The sequence below is a fragment of the Erpetoichthys calabaricus genome, chromosome 8 (assembly GCF_900747795.2).
Source record: "Erpetoichthys calabaricus chromosome 8, fErpCal1.3, whole genome shotgun sequence".
In the NCBI taxonomy this organism is placed as follows: domain Eukaryota; kingdom Metazoa; phylum Chordata; class Cladistia; order Polypteriformes; family Polypteridae; genus Erpetoichthys; species Erpetoichthys calabaricus.
The window spans coordinates 108,977,241-109,002,777 of record NC_041401.2 but is presented as its reverse complement, the minus strand read 5'-3'; the positions used below and the strand labels follow the sequence as shown (position 1 = coordinate 109,002,777).

At 36.1% G+C, this 25,537-nt stretch overlaps 1 protein-coding gene across 1 annotated transcript in view; it reads right to left on the bottom strand.

The window, feature by feature from the left end:
- cntnap5b (contactin associated protein family member 5b) overlaps positions 1-25,537 on the bottom strand; it is a 544,617-nt gene that overhangs the window by 29,223 nt on the left and 489,857 nt on the right. Inside the window, exons 20-21 of the mRNA XM_028807238.2 lie at positions 6,368-6,501; positions 2,433-2,520 (exon numbers count right to left, since the gene is read on the bottom strand). Coding sequence (XP_028663071.1) covers positions 2,433-2,520; positions 6,368-6,501 — 222 coding nt within the window. The remainder of the gene's footprint in view (positions 1-2,432; positions 2,521-6,367; positions 6,502-25,537) is intronic.

Genomic DNA, 25,537 nt, shown 5'->3' with positions numbered 1-25,537 from the left:
TGTAATATGACCAAGCTGTGTGGTAGCTTACTGTTGAGCATGCAACGTACAGTTTGCTATGTGAAAATCAGTCTTGCCTCAAATCAATGCCATCCTTTTGTAGGGTCTCTCCCTGAGACTTATTAATTGTCATTGCGAAGCAGAGCCTTAGTGGAAATTGGAGGCGTTTGAATTGAAATGGGAGATCAGAGGGTATAACGGGGATGCGAGGAATAAAAACTGTCTCCCCTGAGCCACCGCCAGTAAACATAGTTGCCTCAATGACGTTCTTTTGCAGACACGTGACCTGAAGTCTCGTGCCATCACAAAGTTTCAGTGGCTGTACGCAAATCCACAATCGGTTTCATATTGTTTTTGTACCTTATCAATTGTGTAATGTGTTTTTTGAACAGGTTTGATTCATCGAAGTGATCACTCCTGCTGCGTTCAGTCACTTCACGTGAGCCGCTGTCTTGTGTGATGTTGCGATGTCCATACCTCGTGTCTTCTCATTAAACTTGTATCTCGCGAATATGGCATTGCAAACGGCAGCGGGTCAGTTCATGTGCTTACATGGGAGGCGTGATGACGCAATATATTTTGATATATATCAAAATACCCGCGCTTCGCAGCGGCGAAGTACTGCTTTAAAAATTTTATTAAGAAGAAAAGTAAACCTTTTTAAACTGAAGAAAATGAACCGGTTGTAATATGACCAAGCTGTGTGCTGAGTTTACTCTTGAGCATGAAATCTAACGTGGTTTGTGCCCTTCAGAATGAAAACAGTTTGCATTTACCTCTTTAATAAAAGGCGAGCTTTTAAGCCTGAGAAATCACCCCGTAAATGCACACGTTTAATTGCACATGTGTTAATATGTATACTTACACAGTATTAAAAGACACTCAAAAATTAACGTCATTTACCTTCGTTCCCGCGTTTGACTCGTGCTGTAAATCTCTTCCTTGTTTTTAGTTCACGTGATTATGTAGGAGGCGTGATGACGCGATACGTGACTCCGCCTACTCCATTTGAGTATATGGACAAAAAACAGGTTCCAGTTATGACCATTACGTGTAGAATTTCGAAATGAAACCTGCCTAATTTTTGTAAGTAAGCAGTAAGGAATGAGCCTGCCAAATTTCAGCCTTCTACCTACACGGGAAGTTGGAGAATTAGTGATGAGTGAGTGAGTGAGTGAGTGAGTGAGTGAGTGAGTCAGTCAGTCAGTCAGTCAGTCAGTCAGTCAGTCAGTCAGTGAGTCAGTGAGGGCTTTGCCTTTTATTAGTATAGATAAACGACTATGCGTGGAAGTGTGTGTGTCTGTCTGTCCGGCCTGGAAGTGAGACGTGTAGTCGGGTTAAGGGCTCCACCTCCGAGGAAACAGAATTCGCTTAGCTGCTAATACAAAAGCTGGGCCAGCACGTCAGCAAAAGGGTATCCCTTTTACTTTTCCTCCTGCTGCTAATACACAAGCGAGGCGAGCACGTCGTCAAAACGAAACCTCCAAAGAAAGACAGTCGCTTAGCCGCTAATACACAAATGATGCGAGCATGTCCGCAAAACAAACCTCCTAGGAGAGAGACGCCAAGAGTAGTTCCTCTCAATTACCTGACATCTCTAAATTTCAGCTTTTTTCTGACGATTTCAATAGTTTCTAGGACTCCGGGCTTTTTACAGCACGGACTTGCACAGTTAGTATTTAATAATGGGAAACAGTAAGTTATTAGAGAAATGTGTTCTTAAAAGTCTGGGCTGTCAAACTCATCTTCTTAGAGAGAAGCCATCACTGGCTGGTAACACTGAAGGATCTCAAGCCTTTAAACAGTAACATCTTTCATTTATAAGTTATATTAAGGTTAGGCTTCTATAATCAAATACTGAACTGAGACCAACAAGACACTGATAGAGAGCATAAAAGAGAACAAAGAGACTATTAAGATGATTAAGTGGTGATTATCCTCCTGCCTTATAATGGAATCGTTATGAATGAAATCTTAAGAAAGTGCAAATCACCTGTAACTCCACTCCATATTATAGGAAAAACCTATAATATTTTCACCCTCACTCATTTTTTCATAAAAGCATTTATTTTACCTTACAGTGCGGATGGGGGTGAGGTTTATATTCATATTGGCATGTGTGGTCACTTGTATAAGAAATTGGACTGTAAACCACAGAGATTCCCAGTTCAATCCCCACCTCTAATTCCCTGTTTGATCCCGAGCAGGACATTTAACATACCAGTGGTCCAACTGGATGAAAGAGTCACCAGATAAATACTTGTAGTGTATTCTGAATGCATATTATACACCATGTTAGGGAAACAATTTAAATTGTAATATTCAGTGTCTTAAAATGAATGATGATATGTCAACCTAAAAATGTAGTTCACCGCAAAAACATTCCGAATGCACACTTGTTATGCTACAAAAACAAAAAAAAAAACTGTTACCTGTGGTTTTGCCCAGGGTCAGGGAATTGATTGCTGTCAATTCAGAGTCAGAGGAAAGAGTGTATCTTGTATTTACATTTTGATCAATCTGCCAAGAAAAAGAAAAGTGAACAACCTGGTGAGTTTAGAAAAAAAAAACTGCACATGTTTCTTTAAAATCACTAATGGAAATATTAGTAGCGCAATATTGTATTGTTCATTTATAGGTTCTTAAAGCATAAGATATAATTGTAAAGCTGGAACAGCTTAAGACAAACTAAACTGTAGTAAAAATGTACATACTTGTTAGTGATTGTGTTATTAGTATTTTTAATGGGTTTACTGTCACGTGTACAGAGTACAGTGAAACTTTTACTCACACGTGCTAATCAACATAAACTCTAGGGCATCAGGATTCCTGAGTCAGAACTATCTTACTTTGAAACTTCTGTCCTTCTGACCTGAAAGAATACCATTCTTAAAATGTGTCATTAATTTGCAGGTAATTATTTTAATTTTGCAGTTAATTATTTGTAATGTACACATCCTTGTAAAATAAAGCTTTGGCAGAAAGTTTACTTCATTTTATACTGATACAGTTCTGTCTAGGTCAGCATTTTAGGGATACAAAGTGCATCACAGAAATAATACCTACTAGGAAGGAACTAATTCTGGATTAGACCAACAATCGCTCACTCTGAAATTAAGAGTTGCTAACCAATCTAAAAGGATATTTTTGGGCTGTGTTAGTAATTTGGAGTCTCACAGAAAACCTATATCTAACTCTGAAAAGAAGGATTCAGACCAAAGTCTCAGGGTGGTAATTCGTAAAACAGTTGTTATTTTGCTATTATGTAGTATTACTGATGAATATATTCATGTTCAATTTCAATCTTATAATATTCTTATAATATTCCTGTAGCCTACAGCTCACAGAATAAAATGCTGTTTAAGAATTACTGAATTATACTGCACAACTAAAGATTGTGTGCTTTAATATCTATAAGTATAAATGTAGATATTATAAATATATACATACTGTATATACTATATATATATGTACTGTATATAATTTCCCCTTGGGATTAATAAAATATCTATCTATCTATCTATCTATCTATCTATCTATCTATCTATCTATCTATCTATCTATCTATCTATCTATAATACTGGCTGTGTTTCCTGGCTTTGCTTGGGAAATTTCCTGAGACAATAACTATAATTAAACATGTATAGTGAAGATATTTCAATGTTCCATAAAAGTTTTACAGCATCTGCATTCTAATCTTACATCTGGTTTTACATTTATTGCAGAGCTCATTGTGTGCCTATGAGTTACGTGGAGAAAGAAAATGGAAGAACAGGAATTGGGGGTTGGTATGTTTGACAGACACAGTACTGCTACATGCCACAATATCATGAATGTAATACATTCTGTGTGGCGATCACTGCCTGCTCGCTCCTGTCTGTGAAAGAGAAAGCCCGTTTAAGAAGCACGTAGTGATTCACACACACATAGAACACACATAATACGAAGCATTTAATGTGCTACTTTAGTTACAATGGGATTTGAGAAACTCTAGTAAATTACACATCAATTTTAAGATGAAGTTTATGACATTCTACATTAATGACTAAATAAACTACAAGATTAAAGTGGAAATTTCAAGATTAAAGTCAATATTTTGACCTTTTTTGTTCACTGTGTCCCTATTTTTTTTTTCTCTGTGCTCTAATATGCTTCCGTATGACACTCAGACAGTGGGCTATGACTTGCATTTTCACTTTGACATTGACATCTGACCACTTCTTTTTAATTTTGGGCACTGTGCAACTTTCTGAACTTGAACTTTTGAGTTTTGTTGCTCAAACCAATGCCTAAGACACCAAAAAGTATGTTTTTCCTTGCCTACACTTCACTGAGTAGGGCCTCCACTTCGCATTTGGTGAAATGCTTCTTTTTATATGTGCTTTTGCCATTGTCTTTTAACAAAAGACTCAACTGAAAGAGCTATTTATATTGATTTACATTTTCAAATATGCAAAATTCTGGGAGGAGTCAGGTGGGACGGCAGGCGCGTGCACATGCGTTACATTTCATGCTGATTGGGATTTACGGAGTGGAAGATGCGTGGAAGTTGACTTACGCACAGTTTTGTACATTTGAATTTTTTTGTGCATGCGCACATTTCCACTTTTGTCCATATGACATGTTTTAGTGTGAATTCTATACATGACGTTATACATGAGGCCCCTGGTCTCCTTACTGCAAATATTAACTGTTTCTGTGATATATCGGATGGATTGCATTTCTGATTGAACAGATTTTTTAAACCTTATACTTTTGTTATACTAAAACCGATGCTTCACTGTCATATTATAAAACTTCTGCAATGCATAGAGTTGGAATAATTAACACCTACTTAAAAAAAAAGTTCTTTGGTGGCATATGGGTGGTGAACATGTGAGGTGGCTATCAGCCTACACAGACAGAGGCTGAAAACTGTGGAAGAAGGTGCAGTGGGATAACAGCTGTGTTGTATTTGTTATGTTTTTCTTGGAAATCCTGATTTTTTGTGTTTATCCTTCCCTTGTGTATTTCTCTTTCTGAAATTGAAACACATTTGTTATATATTCTAATGTATTCTAATGTAGATACTGGAACTACTCTCCACCTGGAGATATACTAGGATTGTTTTCACAATATACTACACAGCAAAAAATCAAGATAGGAACTGTTTATCGGGTTATATATTATTCTTGCACTTCATCAATATTATAAAGTTACTACTCAAGAAAAGCAGAGTAAAAATTGCACTGCTTTCTGGGAAAAGTTTGTCCTTAAGAAAAATGAAGTTAATATTAAGCATTTTAAAAGGACAGTTCTATGACTACATCTACTATATATTGAGTAAAATACAGCAATCACAGGGAACTGGAACCTTCTCTGCCTGCATGCCATGGAAAATAACAGCCAAATTTTGAATGGACAGTCATCACACTAAGATGTACACTTTGTCATACAGGATCAGGTTAGAGAAGCTCATCAACTTAACACACATGCTTCTGAGATGTTAGAGGACAAAAGAATATTTATTGAATACCAATACAAACATGGAAATTAGGGAAGTGTGAGTCAAAAATCGTCAGAACATTAGTCTACAAATCAATGCTACTATGTTACATTATCTAGAATTCATCATAGTTAGTGCATTGTCAAGATGGTGCACATTCTTTTCTGTGTTCACATTGTAAATTAGGTGTTACTGTGAATTTTGATGTATTTCAATTTTTTTGCATCATCTTAATTTCTTTCTCCACATAAATGCATTTGTTTTGTTTGTTTGTTTCCATTATTTGTATACGTTTTGTTTTCTTTACATATTTGTACCAGTTCTGTCACCATATTTGTTTATTATCAGGTTGCTCCACTTTGTACTCCCATCCTTAGGACTGCTCCTGTGTTATTAAAAGCGTGTCCTTGGATGTTGTGACATACTGTTTACAACACCATAGGATATTAAAGTCACCTTTTGCTCACTTACCTATCCATGTTCACAGATTCCTAAACCTTTTTTTGCTTACCTGATCATCTCTTATTGTCTGCCTTTCGTTTTTGAACGTTTTGACTCCAACTCTTTTTGGCGTTATGATTTTGATTGTGCTGTTTGTGATCTCTTATTATGCTACTATTTTCCATGCTTTGGCTACATCTTATATAATAAATATTAACGTACTTTCAGTTTAGTGTGGTAGGCATAAGAAGGCATTTACCAAGATCTTTTTTTTAACACATGTTTATTGCCTTTACGGTTTATTCCTATACAAATAAGACCAATAATGCTCCAGTGTTCCACTGAATATAGGAATGCTATAACCCAGTTTACTACAAGCACTGGTTTCCACTGGTAACAGACATAATGAAGGATTAACTCAATTACACCTTTTTAGCTTACCTGTACATAAATGTCTCTGCCTTCTCGGTTAATCCGAACTTGGTGAACCTGTGCATTTGCCAGGTTGACAGTGTTTGTAAAAAAGACGTCTGGCTCCTTCAGTTTATTTAGTCTGTACCAGATCTGCAAGCTCCCTGTTTAGGGAAGAAAGGAAAATGACATTGAGTTAGAATGTATAGGAACTAAATGCAGAGTTTGGACTATAATATTATTTAGTCATAGCACTTAACTCTAATGTGGAGCTCATATACACAGAGATTTAGAAAAAGGATCTGTAGTTTGATGAAAGGAGCTGCCACAGAATAAATGAGGTCCTACTGAGAGGGGACATTGGCTTGCAACATGCTGTTTTACAGTTGTGTAAGTACTAAGCAATTCCACAAATCTAAGAGCCTCATATTTTCTTGAAAATTGTGGCCAGTATGCAATATACAAATCATGCTGATATCCAATTTTTTTGAGAAGGAAAAGAAAGTAAGTGTTCAAAAAAATTAAGCATAGTTAGAGTCAACTCACAAATAGTATCATGAGCTCAGCTCAGCTCAAAATAACTGATATTTTCAAAATTATCAGCATGAGTGAGGAAGAGTATGTAAAAGAATGTGCTCTTCAGTGGTGAGAGGAGATGGTTTCTGTCTTAAATTGAAACCCAAACACTGGACTTGCTACCCAGCTTTATTCTTTATCATCACTTTGAACATCATAATGAGAACTATGTGAATCTGCAGCCAGAATTCTGATCATAGTATAAGCAAGGCAACTACATTTATAAGCACACACTCTGGGTACTGAACTGTCCTTAAAATTACTGCCAAATTGACTTTTGAACTTCCAATGTGCTTCACTTTTCTGCATCTTCAGCAATTCTTTCACAATATCTTTCAGGTATGGAAAAGTTGTCAAATTTCTCCATTCAAGATTTGTGAAAAGGAAAATTAAAAAAATGTTGACATAAAATAGTGGATTGATATTTGTCATAATGTTTTAAGGAGAAGTTGGTTCTATGCTGAGTGGAAATACATTAATCATGAGAAAGGAATATCAAACAAGCCACTGAAAGATTTATGTTTTTAATTATTATTCGTAAAATTGATCTATTGCTTTTCATTTAACTAGTGTTGGTTACACGATCTAATTAAGGTGAGAAAAGCCATGACATGGTGAGTTAGTGGCAATGATGCTGCCTTCCATGTCCTGCCCTCTACCAGTAAAGACAGTAGCTTTGTTAAAGTCTCAATAAGACAATTTTTAATGGTGCTGTTGAGAAATTAAGAGTAAACAATAAGCAAGAGGAAGATGTGGAGATAGAGGAAAAGAAATATCTGAAGTATAATAGAAAGTAATTTACTGAATATCTGATTTGTTACTACTGTAGAGGGTCATTGAAAATTTCAGAAAATACAGAAATAAAAATGATTTTAGCTTTTAAAAATGTAATATTATACTTTAATGTTGTAGATCTGAGTGTGAATACCATTTATAGTTCTACAAACATTAGCGTGGCTAATTCTGGTAACGTAGAACTGTGCATTGTAATGAACAGTACATGAGGGCAGGCATGTGCATGGCTGTTGATTCTGACTATTTACAGGAACGACTTATTTTTAACTTAGTGTGAATATTTAATAGTTTGAACGTTCATTTGAATTTATCTGAGAAGGTGGTGTGCTTTTTTTCCTGAATGATTATCATCTCACTAACTGGTATTGGGGACATAATGTCAATTGCACAGAATACCAACAACCACTGTAAAACTTGCCATGTTCAGAAAAGGTGATGTTAAAAACTTACACATTCTAGTATGAAATTTATTACTAGATGTATAATATTCACTGGTCAACAAGCATTTTGCTACTGGGATTCTTTCATCTGTACTTAACAAATTTCACTTGCTGACTGCAAATCTGAAAACCATTTTCGTCCAGCACGTCACATTTTTTAGTTATGATGTTCCAGGTCTTGGACAACTAAGGTGACTGGACAATAAAGGCGATGCATTTTAGCATTTAAGAAATAAGTTTGGTCTCAAGAAAAGTGAAGCCAAAACTAAGGAAGGTGTTTTTGTTGGCCATGAAATCCGTGAGCTAATGCTTGACGATGAGTTCAAAAGGAAACTGAAGCCAACTGACTCAGCACCCTCATTCGTGCAGGTTGTCCAGAATTTTTTTGACAGTCACAGAGCAGAGAATTATACTGAGCTTGTGGAGAATATGCTGAAAGTATAATAGCTTACGGGAGCCAGAATGTCACTGAAGACGCATTTTTTACATTCTCATCTCGACTTTTTTCCACCAAATCTAAGCAATGTCAGAGATGATTATGGGGAAAGATTTCATCAAGATATAAATGAGATAGATAGATAGATAGATAGATAGATAGATAGATAGATAGATAGATAGATAGATAGATAGATAGATACTTTATTAATCCGGAAAACTGATATTTGGAAAAATTCACTCCGAGCATGATGGGTGACTACTGTTGGTTCTTGCAAAGAGAGATGGATGTGCAGTACAAGCGCAAAATCGATTGCCTCCAACATTTTTGGGTACGCTGACCTCACTTTTATATTGAGGTAAATTGACATAAATATGCTTTAACGTGTCTCTGATATCATCTTCTGGTTTGTTTTCAGAATAAACACATCAAAACAATTTTGGTGGGACATAGTCCAAACTCCAGATATCGTGTTGATATATTATATAGATATTCAAATGTGTCAAAACTTCAATGATGTGTATTTCAAAAACCTGACATGCTAGCTTAATTCCGATTTCATATATGAAGTTCCCAAAAGCAAACAAAAAAACATTTTTTGTAGACCAGTGTACAGGTTTAAAAGTATTAAAATCTCAGCAAGTCTTTTTTAATTGGTCCATTTTGTTTTCACTATGTACGCACTGTAAACTTAACATTTAAGAACACAAATGCAGGCATTACTTTGGTATATCCATAAGGAATTTCAAGAAAGCTGACTCTATATAAAATAAAAACATACAAACCAATAAGTTCCTATTATGGCCATTTGACCCCCTCATTCCTAATTAACAGAACCTTCCTACCTGATAGTAGTTTAAAGCAGGGGCACACAACTCCCTTTATTGTTGGGGGTCTCCTGTTTAAACACTCACAGCACAATTAAAGACAGAGGCTGTAGAATTACAACGAGGAGTGAATGAACATAAAATTTGCTGTTAAGCATATTCTATCTATCTATAAATAAATATGCTGTTAATTAGTGGCGGATGAGTAACAATTGAGAGGTGCTTATAAGACCAGTGAGGAGCAAAGTGATATGGCAGACTATATAAAGGAAGTAAGAAAGACACCAAGTCAAAAGACTGATAATGTGTGGCTGAAGTGCTGAAATGTAAAATCAACGTAAAATTAAGCAGTTTAGTAGAAAAAACAAGCCTATACTGTATGTAAACCTATATGGCTGTTGAGAATTTCAATTACTTTATTCAAACTTACAGAAGCTCTGCAAGTATACATGTAGAATCACTACACACATTCTGCTGACTGCTAGTAAAAGGGACATAATAGGCTTGTTAGTGTCTCTACGTTTAAAATCACTGGCATGTTCTCTTAATCCGCAGGCTAGGTGAATTTGGGTTCCTGATAACCATGGCATGTATAGAACAACTTTCATCCTTCTCTCATGTTCAAATACTTACCACGCCATGTTTTCAGTTAATTGAATGTATCAGTTAACTTGCTTGTTACTCCAAACTGGGCCATTTTTACCTGTCAATTGATATCAGTAAAAATGATCAAGAACAGCCATTTGGTAAAACACTTTCTGCAGATTTCCAGTACTTTTTCATTGCATCAATGTATAATATTTTACATCCAATTTTGATTTTGGGGGTAGTATTTTTACACCACAAAACCCTAATCAACTGTTTCACCAGTCTCATTATCATTCAATTGAATTCAAATAAATATGACATCACTTTCCTTTAATTTGAACCATGATAATGACTTGACACATGTCTAAAGAAATTTTCTAATTCTTAGCGTTTCTTTCATCTCCTATTTTCACCAACAGGTCAGAGGTAATAAAGATGCAGCCTGTACCCACCTAAACTGAACCAGTCTAAATGTGAGGAATATCAAGAGGCAGGAAATATAAGAATTGAATATATTTTAGGTACTTATATATTATATACTACTTGCTGTCCTTCTGTATATTGTCACATCACTGTTATGAAGTTTATTTTAAGAGATGTAAACTATTAATTATGGGGAACCTGTGAAGTGAAGCCAGTCCGTCGCCAGTGTAAGAAGTACCTCATAAACAAAGCCTAAGCAGCAACCAGAAATCAAAATCCAAGAATTGAAAACAAATTCAAAAATTTTAAGTACACCGTTAGATTTGTTCATCTTTTCTCTCATAAGTTAAACTGTACTCTAGGTGAAGTGTACCGCCATCTTAAATAGTGGGAAATGTGACAAGCTCACGTGCTGTGTATTGTTCGAATATTGTGACTAGCAACAGATGTTGCTTCTAAAAATAACATGACAGTGCTCATAAAAATAACATACAAAATGGAGGCAACTGGATAAAAATTATCTCCAAAAACGCGCCAAAATTACCTCATAAAATAACAAAAACTACACATTGTAATGAAAAATTAATTTTACTCCAAAAATTATACATATTGATTCCATTATGTTACAAACAGGAGCAACATTTTTCTACAATGGTGGTGTTTACTAGAACCTGATAAAGTAAAACCTTTATGGATGTTTCAGTTGGCTCAGTCAGTTTACTTCCTCAACTAAGACACCTTATATAACCAGAGAAGTGATTTTCAAACTCCATGTACAGTGAAAAGCTTGACAGTTTAAATCATTTACATTAAAGTCACACTCATTTACTAATTAATAGATGGAAACTTGCTGTAGTTCCTACTCAGGACTTGAGGTCACTATCACATATTGTGTTTCTTTTGGCAGTGTTCACAATTGTGAAAGGATCATTAAAAGTACCAAAAGAAGCACAAATCAACTAACTATTTAACCATTCATTATTTCATGGGCCACTGATTACAGACCATGCCATTACAAGGCACTAGAAGATAAATTCTGGGAAGTGTCTGAAAAAATTGAAAATGCAGCTGTTATGTAATGGCATGAATTAATGTGTATTTTATGTTTTATTGTCATTATTTTCAGCTATTTTTGTAATTATTCTCTGTGCCTCGGTTCTGCCTATATTGTAGGTGGAGCCCTAGGAGGCAGGGCCACCCAAATTTCACTGCTGCTAGGTCCTCCCTTCTGCCCTTATCTGGAGCTACAATGAGAGACCTAGCCAGTGGATCATTGCATTTGTTTGCAGTTCTTTGTGAGTATTGATATTTTCTTTTGAATCTCCTAGTTTTGCCAACTTCTTACTTTGGTCTTTAGGAATCTGATTATTGAATTGTGTATTGGCTGCTGTTTGCTGTATGGTTGCCTTTAAGGCAATTGTTTTTGCCTGTTTTTGCACTTTTGAGCATTTTCTTGAATTTTTGTATTTTTCTGTTAAAAAATGTATATATTTATAATGATTTTTGTTTGCCTTTTTGTCCAGAAGCAAGGGTTATAAGGATCCTTTCCTGTGGGTGTTTAGCTATATTTTGGGACATTTTGTGTTTTAAGGTGGATTGGGTTAGCCTCTTGGCCAGCACTGTGGCTATATTTAGGAAGCCTTATCCACATTTTGTCTTGTTTGTGAATCCACTTCACAACAGTAAAACATTTACACAAGTGTAGATGAATATTAAGAACTGATGAATATTATAGTGGATAGAAGAGTAAGATAAAAAAATTAAATAATCCATTAAATGTTCAATGTAAGAGGCAACAGAGAACAAGTGAATTTTTGGGACTTGCAACAAGACCTTTGTCAAATGTTGTCAAAAGGAGACCACTGATACTAGGAATGTACTTCCTGAGTTGGATTAAACAGGCTTATCCACATTTTGTCTTGTTTGTGAATTCACTTCACAACAGTAAAACATTTACACAAGTGTAGATGAATATTAAGAACTGATGAATATTATAGTGGATAGAAGGCATGATGATGATACAGACAGGTTGGACAATGAGGTTGCACCACATCAGCAACTGAAATACAACTCCTTAGACTGTATGAAAGCACAAGGTAATTCTTAATTTAAAAAAAAACACCTCTACTATTGTCAGTCAGTCAGTCAGTCATCTTCCAACCCACTATATCCTCACAGGGTCACGGGGGTCTGCTGGAGCCAATCCTAGCCAGCACAGGGTGCAATGCAGGAACAAATCCCGGGCAGGGCACCAGACCACCGCAGGGCACACACCCACACACCAAGCACACACTAGGGACAATTTAGAATCGCCAATACACCTAACCTGCATGTCTTTGGACTGTGGGAGGAAACCGGAGCACCCAGAGGAAACCCACGCAGACACGGGGAGAACATGCAAACTCCACGCAGGGAGGATCTGGGAAGTGAACCCACGTCTCCTTACTGCGAGGCAGCAGTGAATTTCCCCTTGGGATTAATAAAGTATCTATCTATCTATCTATCTATCTATCTATCTATCTATCTATCTATCTATCTATCTATCTATCTATCTATCTATCTATCTATCTATCTATCTATCTATCTACCACTGCGCCACCATGCTGCCCTCTGCTATTGTTAGTATTTTAAGTATAATATGAGCAAATTTCTTAATTTAACATAACATTTTCAAACCCAATTAAACAAGTTCAAGTTCATTGGGGAGTGAAGCCTGTGCAGACAAAACTACATGTTAGGCAGCAGAGAGCCCAGCAAAAGGCAACAGTCCATCACAGTCCACATTAACACTCATACAAGGCCAGTTTGGAAATGGTAATTAACCTATTCTGCACTTCTTTGGGGATGTAGTAGGAATACCAGAGTACCCAAAAGATGTCACCGCGGTCAAGGTATTCAAGCTTTAAAAGTATAACATATTGTTTAATGGTATATATTTTATTTTTGTTCAATATTATGCTACATTATTTAATTTTCCTGTTCATTACACATTATTCCTTTTTGTTTTCATTATTATGCTGTACCAGTTTGTGAGAAAGTATTTCTTGGGCTCTGTCAGTAGAAACACTGAGAAAGTTCTTTGTTCCCCAGAGATTTCTAGCACTAGGGGGAAGTGAATCTCCTAGTTAAACACTTTGGTTCATGGTACCAAAATAATATTATGTTAAAGTTATAAAAGTGTCACCATACTCAGACATTTGAAAACCCCACAACCACAGGACCCCAAACACACTGGAGCAGCACAACACTTGACTTGCGTAACCCTGGGACTTTTAAATTGCACTCTTCTGTTATCTTTCACCCTCCAAATTTCTGCACGCTCCAATAGCATCTGGAGAAGATAATGGCTGGAGCAACTTCATTAACAGAAGGAGAGACAGAGAGAAAGTCCTGACTGTTAACAGCATTTACACTGCCATTATTCAATGGGGGTATCCTAGCACAGTCTGTTTCAGACATGACAATACTATTAAAACTACTACTACTGTCACCTAGAGCCTACATGGCAAAATTCCTAGTGTTAGTGTTCAAAGCATCATAATGTTTTATTTTCAGTATTATTCAATACGAATGCACTCCTCACAATGCACTCCGTCCACCAAGTTAATTTTCATTGTAATGCACCTCTTCACAGACCTGTGGGGTAAACTGGACATCTAGGAAATTGACCCCAATTTGGAATTGTAGGTTGTGCATGCCGTGGAAATAAGGTGACAATTTCGTTAATTGTTTTCTGGCTTCGATACTTTATGACCGGTATACTTTTTCTTAAAAATTTGTTCCAGAAATTTTGGACATACAAAAAATGTATCCGCTTTTAGAACACTCTAGACGAGAACAGGCAATTCAGCCCAACAAAGCTCGCCAGTCCTATGCACTTATTTCTTCCAAAAAAACATCAAGTCGTGTTTTGAAAGTCCCCAACGTCTTACTGTCAACCACACTGTTTGGTAGCTTATTCCAAGTGTCCATCGTTCTTTGTGTAAAGAAAAACTTCCTAATGTTTGTGCGAAATTTACCCTTAACAAGTTTCCAACTGTGTCCCCATGTTCTTGATGAACTCATTTTAAAATAACAGTCTCGATCCACGGTACTAATTCCCTTCATAATTTTAAACACTTCAATCATGTCACCTCTTAATCTTATTTTGCTTAAACTGTATAGGCTCAGCTCTTTTAATCTTTCCTCATAATTCAACCCCTGTAGCCCTGGAATCAGCCTAGTCGCTCTTCTCTGGACCTTTTCTAGTGCTGCTATGTCCTTTTTGTGGCCTGGAGACCAAAGCTGCAGACAGTACTCAAGATGAGGCCTCACCAGTGCATTATAAAGGTTGAGCATAACCTCCTTGGACTTGTACTCCACACATCGTGCTATATAGCCTAACATTCTGTTAGCCTTCTTAATGGCTTCTGAACACTGTCGGGAAGTCAATAGCTTAGAGTCCACTATGACTCCTAAATCCTTCTCATAAGGTGTACTCTCGATTTTCCGACCGCCCATTCTGTATTCAGACCTAACATTATTACTTCCTATGTGTAATACTTTATATTTACTGACATTAAATTTCATCTGCCACAAATTTGCTCAAGCCTGTATGCTATCCAAGTCCTTCTGTAATGATATAACGGATTCCAAATTATCTGCTAATCCACCTATCTTGGTATCATCTGCAAACTTAAACAGCTTGTTACTTATATTCCTATCTAAATCATTTATATACAGTATATTAAAAATAGCAGCGGCCATAGCACTGACTCCTGTGGAACACCACTCTTAACATCAGCCAGTTCTGATGAGGTTCCTTGCACCATCACCCTCTGCTTCCTGTGTCTGAGCCAATTCTGCACCCATCTAAAAACATCACCCTGAACTCCCATTTCTTTTAATTTGATGCCCAACCTCTCATGTGGCACCTTATCAAATGCTTTCTGAAAGTCCAGATAAATAATATCATATGCTCCACTTTGATCGTATCCTTTTGTTGCCTCCTCATAGAATTCCAGCATGTTAGTAAAACACGACCTCCCTCTTCTGAACCCATGCTGACTGTTCAGAATAACTCCTGTCCTTGCCAGGTGTTGCTCAATCTTATCCTTAATAATTCCTTCCATCAATTTTCCTGTGATGCATGTTAAGCTTACTGGCCTATAGTTGCTTGGATCTGCCCTGTCACCCTTTTTATATAATAGGATGATATTTGCCATTTTCCAGTCCTTCGGAATCTCTCCTGTGTGCAGTGACTTCCTAAAAATATGTGTCAAGGGTTTATATATGTACTCCCTAGCCTCCTTAAGAACACGAGGATAAATATTATCTGGTCCTGGTGAGTTGTTTGATTTCATCTTATTTAATCTGAGCAGCACTTCTCCCTCTACAATTTTCAAATCCCTCAGTACCTACTTAGTAGTCCCGTTTACCTCTGGGAGGTTATCCACTTGCTCACTTGTAAACACCTCGGAAAAATGTAAGTTTAGGGCATCCGCTATTTCACTGTCTGTATCTTTTAATTCCCCTTTATTGTTTCTGATGCACTGGATCTCCTTGACTGTTCTTTTACTACTAAAATGCTGAAAGAATCTCTTAGGGTCGTCTTTCACCTTATCTGCTATATTCCTCTCCAACTGTCTTTTAGCCTCCATGATATCCTTCTTGATGGTTGCCCTCATGTTCTCATATGCTCTCCGATTCACTTTGCAGTCATTAGTCTTATATGCCTTACAGTATAAAGCAGTTTTTTCCTTTGCAACTTCTTTTTTAAATCTTTATTAATCCACCGTGGAGTTTTTTAAAATTTCCTATTAATTCCAAATTTAGGTATGTATCTGTCCTGCATTACATGTAAAACATTTTTAAACCTGTTCCACTGCTCCTCGACTGTCTCCACACTTAAAATCTTATCCCAGTGTATCCTACTTGGTCATTGTTACATCTGCTCAAAATTAGCCGTACCAAAGTTCAACTTAACAATTTTAGTCTTTGCATCTGTACTCTTACAAAATACTGAGAACTGTATTACATTATGATCACTTGACCCTAGTGGTTCAATCACCTCTACACCCTCAATTCTATCCTGATTATTACAAAATACTAAATCCAGACAGGCTTCGCCCCTTGTTGGTGCTTTAACATGCTGTGTTAGAAAACAGTCACTGATCACTTCTAAAAACTCCTGCTCTTGTGCTCCTCCTTCTGCAAGGTTATCCCAGTTAATATTTGGATAATTAAAGTCCCCCTGTAAACTTGCCTTTTTCATATTACTAAAAAGATGAGTGTTGAAATTACTGTCTGAATTGGGTGGTCTATAACACACTCCTAAAATAAGACCTCTTTCCCTAATATTTTCCTGGCAAAGCCACATGTCCTCATGGGGCTCATCATCCAACTGAAGAGGACTTACATTTAAATCCTGTTTGGCATAAACAGCAACCCCACCTCCTTTTCTGTTCTGTCTATCCTTCCTAAAAAATGTGTATCCCTCTATGTTACACACATCCCCATCTTTGTTATTTAGCCAGGTTTCCGTTATTGCTATAATATCATAATTATGCTCTGCTACATACAACTCCAACTCACTCACCTTTTTTTTGACACTTCTAGCATTAAGGCAAGCTATTTTTAATGTGTTACTCCGTCTACATTTAAATGTTTGCTTAAAATTTACATTACTATGCATTTTCATTTCTACATCATTGTTTGTTCTTCCATGTATAGATCTAAACCTGGCCTGTCCTAAACTCCCTGCCCCTCTCCCACCCCATTCCCTAGTTTAAACAATCCTCGACTTTATTTAAATTAATTTCAAATCTCGGCCCACATACTGTTACAGAGTTAAAAATGAACTGTCCTAAACTTATGCTATGATAGCGTGGCAATTTGCTAAGCATACCATTTTGCATTTATAATATTAAAATTAAATCTGTCCCATTTGAGTTTCTAACCACAACTTATTTAGCTATATCCTATTTCTGATACTTTAGTGGCTTGCATTAGTAATGTTTGGCATTTTCAGTCTGTGAATATCTTGTTATTGTGTATGCTTGAGGCAGCTCATGTTGTCACTATATATTTTTATTGTACCACTGAAAAGATGATGCTACCTTCAGAAATGGAGTGGTTACTAGTTTGAAATACAGTAGCTGGCTTGTTAAATGTTTCTAAGGTTGGTGCAGTGGCTCCATTTTGTGATATCACCAACTTTCAAATCTCCTTCTTCTTTTGGTTGCTCCCATTAGGGGTGGCCACAGTGGATCATCTTTCTCCATAATAGCACCAACTTTCAAATTTGACCAGTAATTTGAGTTATTAAAATTCTGAACATTTTGCCTTGTTTTGATTTCAAATAATGTATTAATTAATGCAAATGTACATCGTGAGTGTGTTGAAGCGGTATAGTCCGATACAGGAAGAAGACTATTTGCCGGTTTCAAGGCAGAGGAACTAGCATAACACAATTAGAACTTCAGTTTTATGATTTGAAAAGACTGCTTTCATTTATCACTAATGTAACTGAATCAGTGTGGTATGCTTTTAATTAAGGTTAAACAAGTCAAATACGATACATTGCCCATGAAGACTTTTACTGTGTTTTTTAACCAACGTTTTATGTTCAGCTTTCTTAATGATTTAATGTTCCTCAGTACAGCATTACTATGCTTTTTACAGTACAATACAGAGGACACAAAAATATATATAAAGCTCAGTGGAGCCTCTTTTTCAGAATTACTCACAGAAGAAAAGTATTCCTTTGTGATTGAGTCCATTTAAAATTGTTAAGAATTGATGAGCACATAGGTAGCTTTTGAAACAGGAAGGACTGATCTCCATGTTTATTTTCAAATCAAACAGAAATTCAACACCAGCAGTAACACTGAAATACACTTTATGGATGACACAGGGGCTGAAGGTGATGGAGATATCTTCAGTGAACTGTTAGAAGAGAAGTCTGACATTATATGGAAAGTTAGCAATGGTGCTGCACCTTCAGGTAAAATTAAAACAAGTTAGATCACTGCATTAATAAAGTTTTCTGGACTTAGATTTGTCAAATGGTGTTTTAATCTTTAAAAAAATACTGCGTTATGAAGTACCACGGGTGTAAGAACAAATCAATGCTTTCTTCACAACTATATTTCCAGCACATTTTTTTAATAATTTGAGATATCAAAAGACATTTCAATTTAATGTTAACTAGTAAGAGTGAGTGATTGCATGATTTAATATCAGCAAGTAGCACAACATTCTAACTCTGCATTTAGTAAGCCATTGTGGCCTATGTGGTGTTACCACAGTAATGAATACATTGTATTTGACATGAATACAAACTGGGGAAGTGTTAGACACTAGAAATATTAAAATAATCAAAGCATCTCTATGTATATAAAATATAACATCTGTCTGTCTGTATGTCTGTTCGCTTTTCATGAGAGAACTACTTAACGGATTTAGATTGGTTTTTTTTCTATAATTTGCTTGAACATTCCGGTTGATTTTGCGACCTCTCTCATTGTGCTAAATATCATAGTTTGCTTGCGGTACTGATTTATTTGTGTGAATCTGAGAGAGACGCTGTGGGCAGAGGGGAGGGGGACAGGGTCCTTCTCACTCACGCGCCAGCCTCAGGTCATATCTTACATCCGCTTAGCTAGCGAACGAGAGAACTACTTAACAGATTTAGATCAGGTTTTTTTCTATAATTTGCTTGAACATTCCAGCTGATTTTGTGCTAACAATCGTAATTCACTTGCAGGAGCGATATATTTGCGCTAATCTGAGACAGAGACTGTAGGCAGAGGGAAGGGGGAAGCGTGACGTCAGGAGTGGGAAGTCGGTCTACCTCTGTGTTTTGGAGCATAACTAGCCTCTGCTTAACTAACGATAACTTTTTGTTTATTGATTTTTAAAGTTCTGTTTGACTACTATGCGTGCGGAGCCGCGGGGAACAGCTACTTCATAATAAAAGTGCTTAAAACAATTTTGTATGTTCAGAATAAATAAATATTGCAAGTAAACTAAATATTGTTGCTCATTAAAAAATGCCAGATGTAACTGGAGCGGATTTGAATTAGGCAAATATAGATTTTTTAAGTTCGATCTACTGCTACAGTTTGTAAATCGGCATTCCTGATTGAAGTAAACAAACACTGTGACTTTTGACCTATGCTAATGTAATGAATGCCAAGCAAAAAAACAGATTACTTTCTACTATCTTGATGCTTAGATACAAATTTCCCTCATTTGAAGGCAAGTTAACAGCCTAACATTATAATGTCAAAAGTGGTGGCTTAGTGGTAGAAATTAAATTTCCAGGTTAGTTAGTAAAATTATTATTTTATTCTGTTCTGTCTAATACTGCCATTATTCCTGTTTCTTTTTTAAGAATCCCCTGTGTAGTATTCGTCATTTACAAATACAAAATCCATCTCATCTGACAATGAGGATGCATCTCAGACTCCTAAAAAAGCACAAATTGAGAATGATTCTACTTATGTAAGAGAGGTATTTGCAATAAAACATAATTGTGTCGCTAGTTAATACATCTGTGGTAATGTAATTTGGGAAGTAGTTCAATAAGTAGTATGTAAGTATGCAAAGACTAAGTAGTCATACATTTAAAAAAAATTATATATGCAAGAGTCTGTTTTCTATTTCAGATGCTGCAGTTTCATCACATTTTGATGAATTTATTTCACAGCTTGTCAAAGACATCCTACAACAGGAGCCAGGTGGTGACAAGATATTACAAGAAAATAGAGAAAGTGGCACAATTACAGACAAAACACATCGACAACTGGTTAACATTCTAGTTTCAGTCATGACTGAAAAGCGTGGGTATGTAGAAACTATGTTCAATTTTATTTTTCTAAATCAATTACTTTTCTGCAATTGCTTTTAATAAGGAATTTAATGCACTATCCACTTATGTTGCCATCATTTTACTATATAAAGAGTTTTGTATTAAGGAGTTATGCAGTCACATTCTATTTAATTTTCTGTTAACTTTTTATTTTTAAATTTTATTTTTTAACATTTTCTTTCTTCAATCTGTGATGACAGATTTTAAATTACTTTTTTGTGTTACCTTTCAAGGAATGTTCCCCCAAAGGATATGAGTGCAGAATGCATTAGGTGTCATAACACTGTTCCCTTCGCTGAAAGTCCCTTATTCAAGAAAAAGTTATGCACGTCTGTCTGTCTATATACCTAACTGTTTGGATAGCATTTGTAAATTGACACATTTTGTGGTTTACATCACTTTAGTAATGTCTAATTATACCATTTGTATCATTGCACAGTTTTTAACAGTTGTCAGGCAATTTATAGGTGCCTCAATATTAATTTATCAACTTAATGGGGTGAAAAATGGATAAACATAATGGTCCAAAACATTAACTTAAATTCCCAGATAGTTATGTTAGCCTAATTTTTGCATTCACTTTTTAAAAGATTAAAATAATCACATAAAAATAGAACAATTGTAGTGTACACCGTAAAGGACAGTAAGACCATTTACTGTACTTTATATACGAGGGTGAGTCAAAAATGAGCTGCACTCCAGTTATATTGAAACTTCTGTTGGCAGCACTATCTTATCAGCACTTTCTGTACGAAGTTCCTGTCTCCCCAGTCACTGATGTGCAGGTTAGACTGCGTTATATTGAGAAACAATGGCTGCCCCACTTGTGATTTGCACAAAAGAAGAGCAACGTGCAATGATTCATTTTTTGTGGTCTGAGGGTGTGCCTGGTGCCGATATTTATTAAAGACTTTGTGCACAGTATGGAGAAAGTGTTTTGTCGTGAAAAAGTGTGCACGAATGGATAGAGAAGTTCAAGGACGGTCGCACAAGTGTCAGCCATGAAGAAGGAGCTGGACGTCCATCCACGTCCATGACTGATGACAACATTAAGCGTGTATGTGAAATGATTCTGTTGAATAGACGAGAGACAGTAGATGATGTGGCAAATCATTTGCAAATCAACCATGGCTCTGTCTGTACAATAATCCGTGACAGATGTACGAGGATGAAGATTCACATCTGATGAAGAGGTGAGACTGCAGTGCATTCATGGCTTGCAGCTCAGCCTAAAATATTTTTAATGAAATAATACGAAAGCCTGTTGACAGATGAACAAAGTGTATTGATAAACAGGGTGATGATGTCGAAAAATTATGTATTTGTCTTTTCTGAAAGCTGATTAAAATAAATGATATATTTGTCTTTTCTGAAAGTTGATTAAAATAAATTCTACAGGCAAACTTTGGATAATTTTTGACTCATCCTCGTAACAATAAATATATGCAAGTGTGAAAATTTCAACAGATTAACAAATCCATAGAGGTTTTCAAAACATAATGGCTTAAACTGTGTGGGGTGTGAGAAGGTTACATTTTTTAAATTGTATGCTGTGTTCCTTTTCTGTTTGGAGCACTTTTATGAGGGAAAAAGTAACACAGGGTACACAGCATGGCGCTTACAAAGAACTCAGCACAAAATATTCAGTAACAGTCGAGGAAGAGCCAGAGACATTTCAGAAAGTAAGGGGCCACAGACTGAATTCTCATTTAACTTGCCTGAGGATTAGCTAGAAGGTGACACTGTAGGGAGACAGTTTCCTTAAGAAAAAAATACAATTGACCGGGCCCAAGTTTTCTCAAAAATGAGATCAACCTTCATAGTACAGGCAACAATAAATCCAGAGAAGATGCTTTTATATTTGACCTCGTATTTTTGTACTTTACTGTATATATCTTTGTCAAGTTTGTGACTATGTACTCATATTTAATATTTCTTTGTGATATTTCTTAATATAATCTTGTCATTGCCTTAAAACAACAGTCCAAAATGATGTCTAGTATGTTTTTTGTTCATTACTCTAAGGTTCATCAAGACTTTGAAGTATATTTTAAAATGGAAACTTCATCCAAGCATCTGGAAACGTGGGGCACATTCTTCAAGACCAAAGTCATCAAAGAAGCCAAGAACATCACTCAGACAATATTGCTGAGCTCACTTATTAAGTCTGAGAATATTTCTGATCCAAATGAGGAACCTCAAGGTAAATATGACACAACTATGTCTAAAATGATGATATAGTTTAGATTACGTAAAAAATTATTATATAAGTTTATATAAATTGTCTGAAAATGCAAAAACTAATTTAATAAGATAGATAGTTCAAATCAGGTCAGTCACTTAGTAATATCTTTCTATGAAGCACTTTTGTATGTATCACAGTGTGGGATAGTGATGTGGCATCACTTGTGGCTGCTTCTGTATTTGCCTCCACCTTCACCAGAAGGAAAAAAGAGGGCTGTAAAGAAAAGTGTCCATGGAGCTGTTGACTATGTTGTCAAATTTCACAAGGTTAGCCTCTAAGAAGGCATTCCCAAAACATGTGTACTTCACAGTCTAAATGTTTGTGCTGCTAACCATGAATTGTTTTTTTTTTTAGTGATGCCGTAGCCTTGAAGAGCACATTAATCAGACCGAGGAGTGACAACCCTACCATCTGGCAGTCAGGCCTACAAAGAACAGCATCCATGACTTCCACATTGTATTGGACAGACAGCTTATTCCTTGTCAGGCAAGGTCTTCCCTGTCAGCTTTTGATGAACTTTTTAAAACACATTTTGTGTTACGCCAGCTTATGACGAGTCAGTAAAAAGCATGTACACTTTCATACAGACCACCATTTACAATGCTGATGTACGTGCAACTCATGGGTCAGGATCTATGAGCAAAGTGTATTAACTGAACTCCTAATTTTGACTGGTCAAAATGCAAAGTGTTAGGTGTTTTGTCTGTGAATCTATGCAAGTAAATGTCAATTTGTTAATCTGCCATCTTAAACTTACTCTGGTAGTTGATACAGATTGTTTCAGCTCAGTATGGATGTGTTGAGTGATTTTGCTGTTTTTCTGTTCATGTCCATACTGATAGTCCTGTTCTGAATGAAAATTCCTTTCCTCCAATTTGCAGACCAGAGGCCCTCAGCTAATATTTCGCTGCCTGACTTGACTTTAGACAGACCACAAACATCAAGTAAAGTTGATGAGACCAAAGTTTGTACCCAAGAAATGTGTGCACCGCTAATTGCAAAACGTCTTGGATGTGGTGTTACCACTAATGTCATAAAATCAGTTGTCGAAAATATAAAGGAATTTGTTCATGCCTTGCATGCAGATATAAAGGAAGAAGTGTTATATCCACTTCCAGCTAAGAATGGGTTAAGTACAGGAGTACTTTGATAAATGTGGGAATCATTTTTCAAATTTTAATATAGAAGGCAAAGTGGAATAAATATTTCAGTGACAAGTGGAGTATGGTTGAACCTGTTGAGATACCTTCAGGCATGAGTTACGACTCGAGAAGTGGCCGGGATTCAGGTCCTTATGATCAAGTTCCTGTGACTGACAAGTTTGTTTATGTGCCACTGTTAGAAACTCTGCAATTCATAATTTCTAATCCATAAATTTTAGATTATATTGTGAGGCCCTGTCAAAAACTGATGTATATTAAGATTTTTGTGATGGCAGTTACTTTAAAAATCACTCCCTCTTCTCCAAAGGAAAAAAAATGGCTCCTCAAATCCAACTATTCTATGATGAGTTTGAAACGGCAAATCCTTTAGGGTCAAAACAAGGTATCCACAAGATCGTAAGTATATACCTTGTTTTAAGAAACCTTATCCCAAAGATTAACTCTGCCTTAATGATCATTCCTCTTCTAGCTCTTTTTCCTGTGCAGGATATTAAAAAGTATGGCTTCAATGTAGTTTTAGAGCTCTTAGTCAATGACGTCAAAATACCTGAAAGCATAAGGATCAAAATACCTTTTTATGATGATTCAGTATGAGGAACAGTAGCGCAAGTGACAGGTGAGAATTTGGGGATGCACGCATTTGTTGGTTATGTTGAGTCATTCAGCTGTGATAAAGTACTGCATACTCAACTCTGTAGCAACCTTTTAAGTGATCCTACGATTCTGCAATCTTTTGGGGTAAAGCAAACATGCCTGTTAAAGGACCTTGAATATTTTCACGTTTCTGATAATTATACAGCTGATATAATGCACAATATTCTGGAAGGAGTGCCACAATTGTAAATCAAGTTGCTCTTTGGCTATCTTTATGACAACCTCATGTCCAAACAAAATTTAAAAACAGCATATATTCCTATGACCATAGATATGTTGAGAGAAAAAAATCACCCAACACCATTCAATTTTGAACAGTCATTATACTTGAACCACAGCATTTCTTTGATTTTTGGGGATATTGTTGATGAAGGAAATGAATACTGGAGATTATTACTTCTATGTTACAAATCATAAATATAATTTTCTTCCCAGAAATTATGGAGGGTATGACCATCTACCTCAAGCACCTTATTATTGAACATTACAAGCTCTTTAAAGAGCTGTACCCACAGTGCAACTTGATTCACAAACACTTTTTCATGACCTATTACCCATGCTGCAACAGAAAGGTTAGACCTTTGCTTTACATGTGGACAATGAAGTTTGAAGCAAAACATGATTTTAATTTAAAACCTAGTCAAAAATTATAAAAATATTACCAAGTCTTTAGCAAAGAAACATTAGTTGGCCATCGGGAACTATCACTGGGAAGCGCTTTCATTTATGAATATTGAATGTGGGCCTCTGAAAACCCTTCATGTGTCTGTGAGTGATTGTAGAATTCCTTTGTGCTTAATTGGGTAGCATAGTTGAAATGGCATCCTGGGTTGCATGTTCAAGAACAGATCATCACCTAGGCAGAGGACTTGCACCAATTTGGAGGAAGATATACCAGTGTTTTGTTAAATTAGAAAGATAATTGTTTATAATAATCATTATGTGACTGTAGTAAATGTTTTGAAGACTATCTGTTTTTCAGAGCATCTTTGTTTCTTGCATGTCTTAAGAAATAGGGAGAAGAGTGTGTCCATTTTTAAAATTGATACTTTGGATTTTTACAAACCATTTGTCCTTCAAACTTCAACACACAGTGACAATATTTATATTGTGCATTTACATGTCTTTGTTTAAGGCGAAGTCATTGTTGTTCTCATTTATCAAACCTTCAGATGTCTTTGACATTTTTGTTAACTGGCA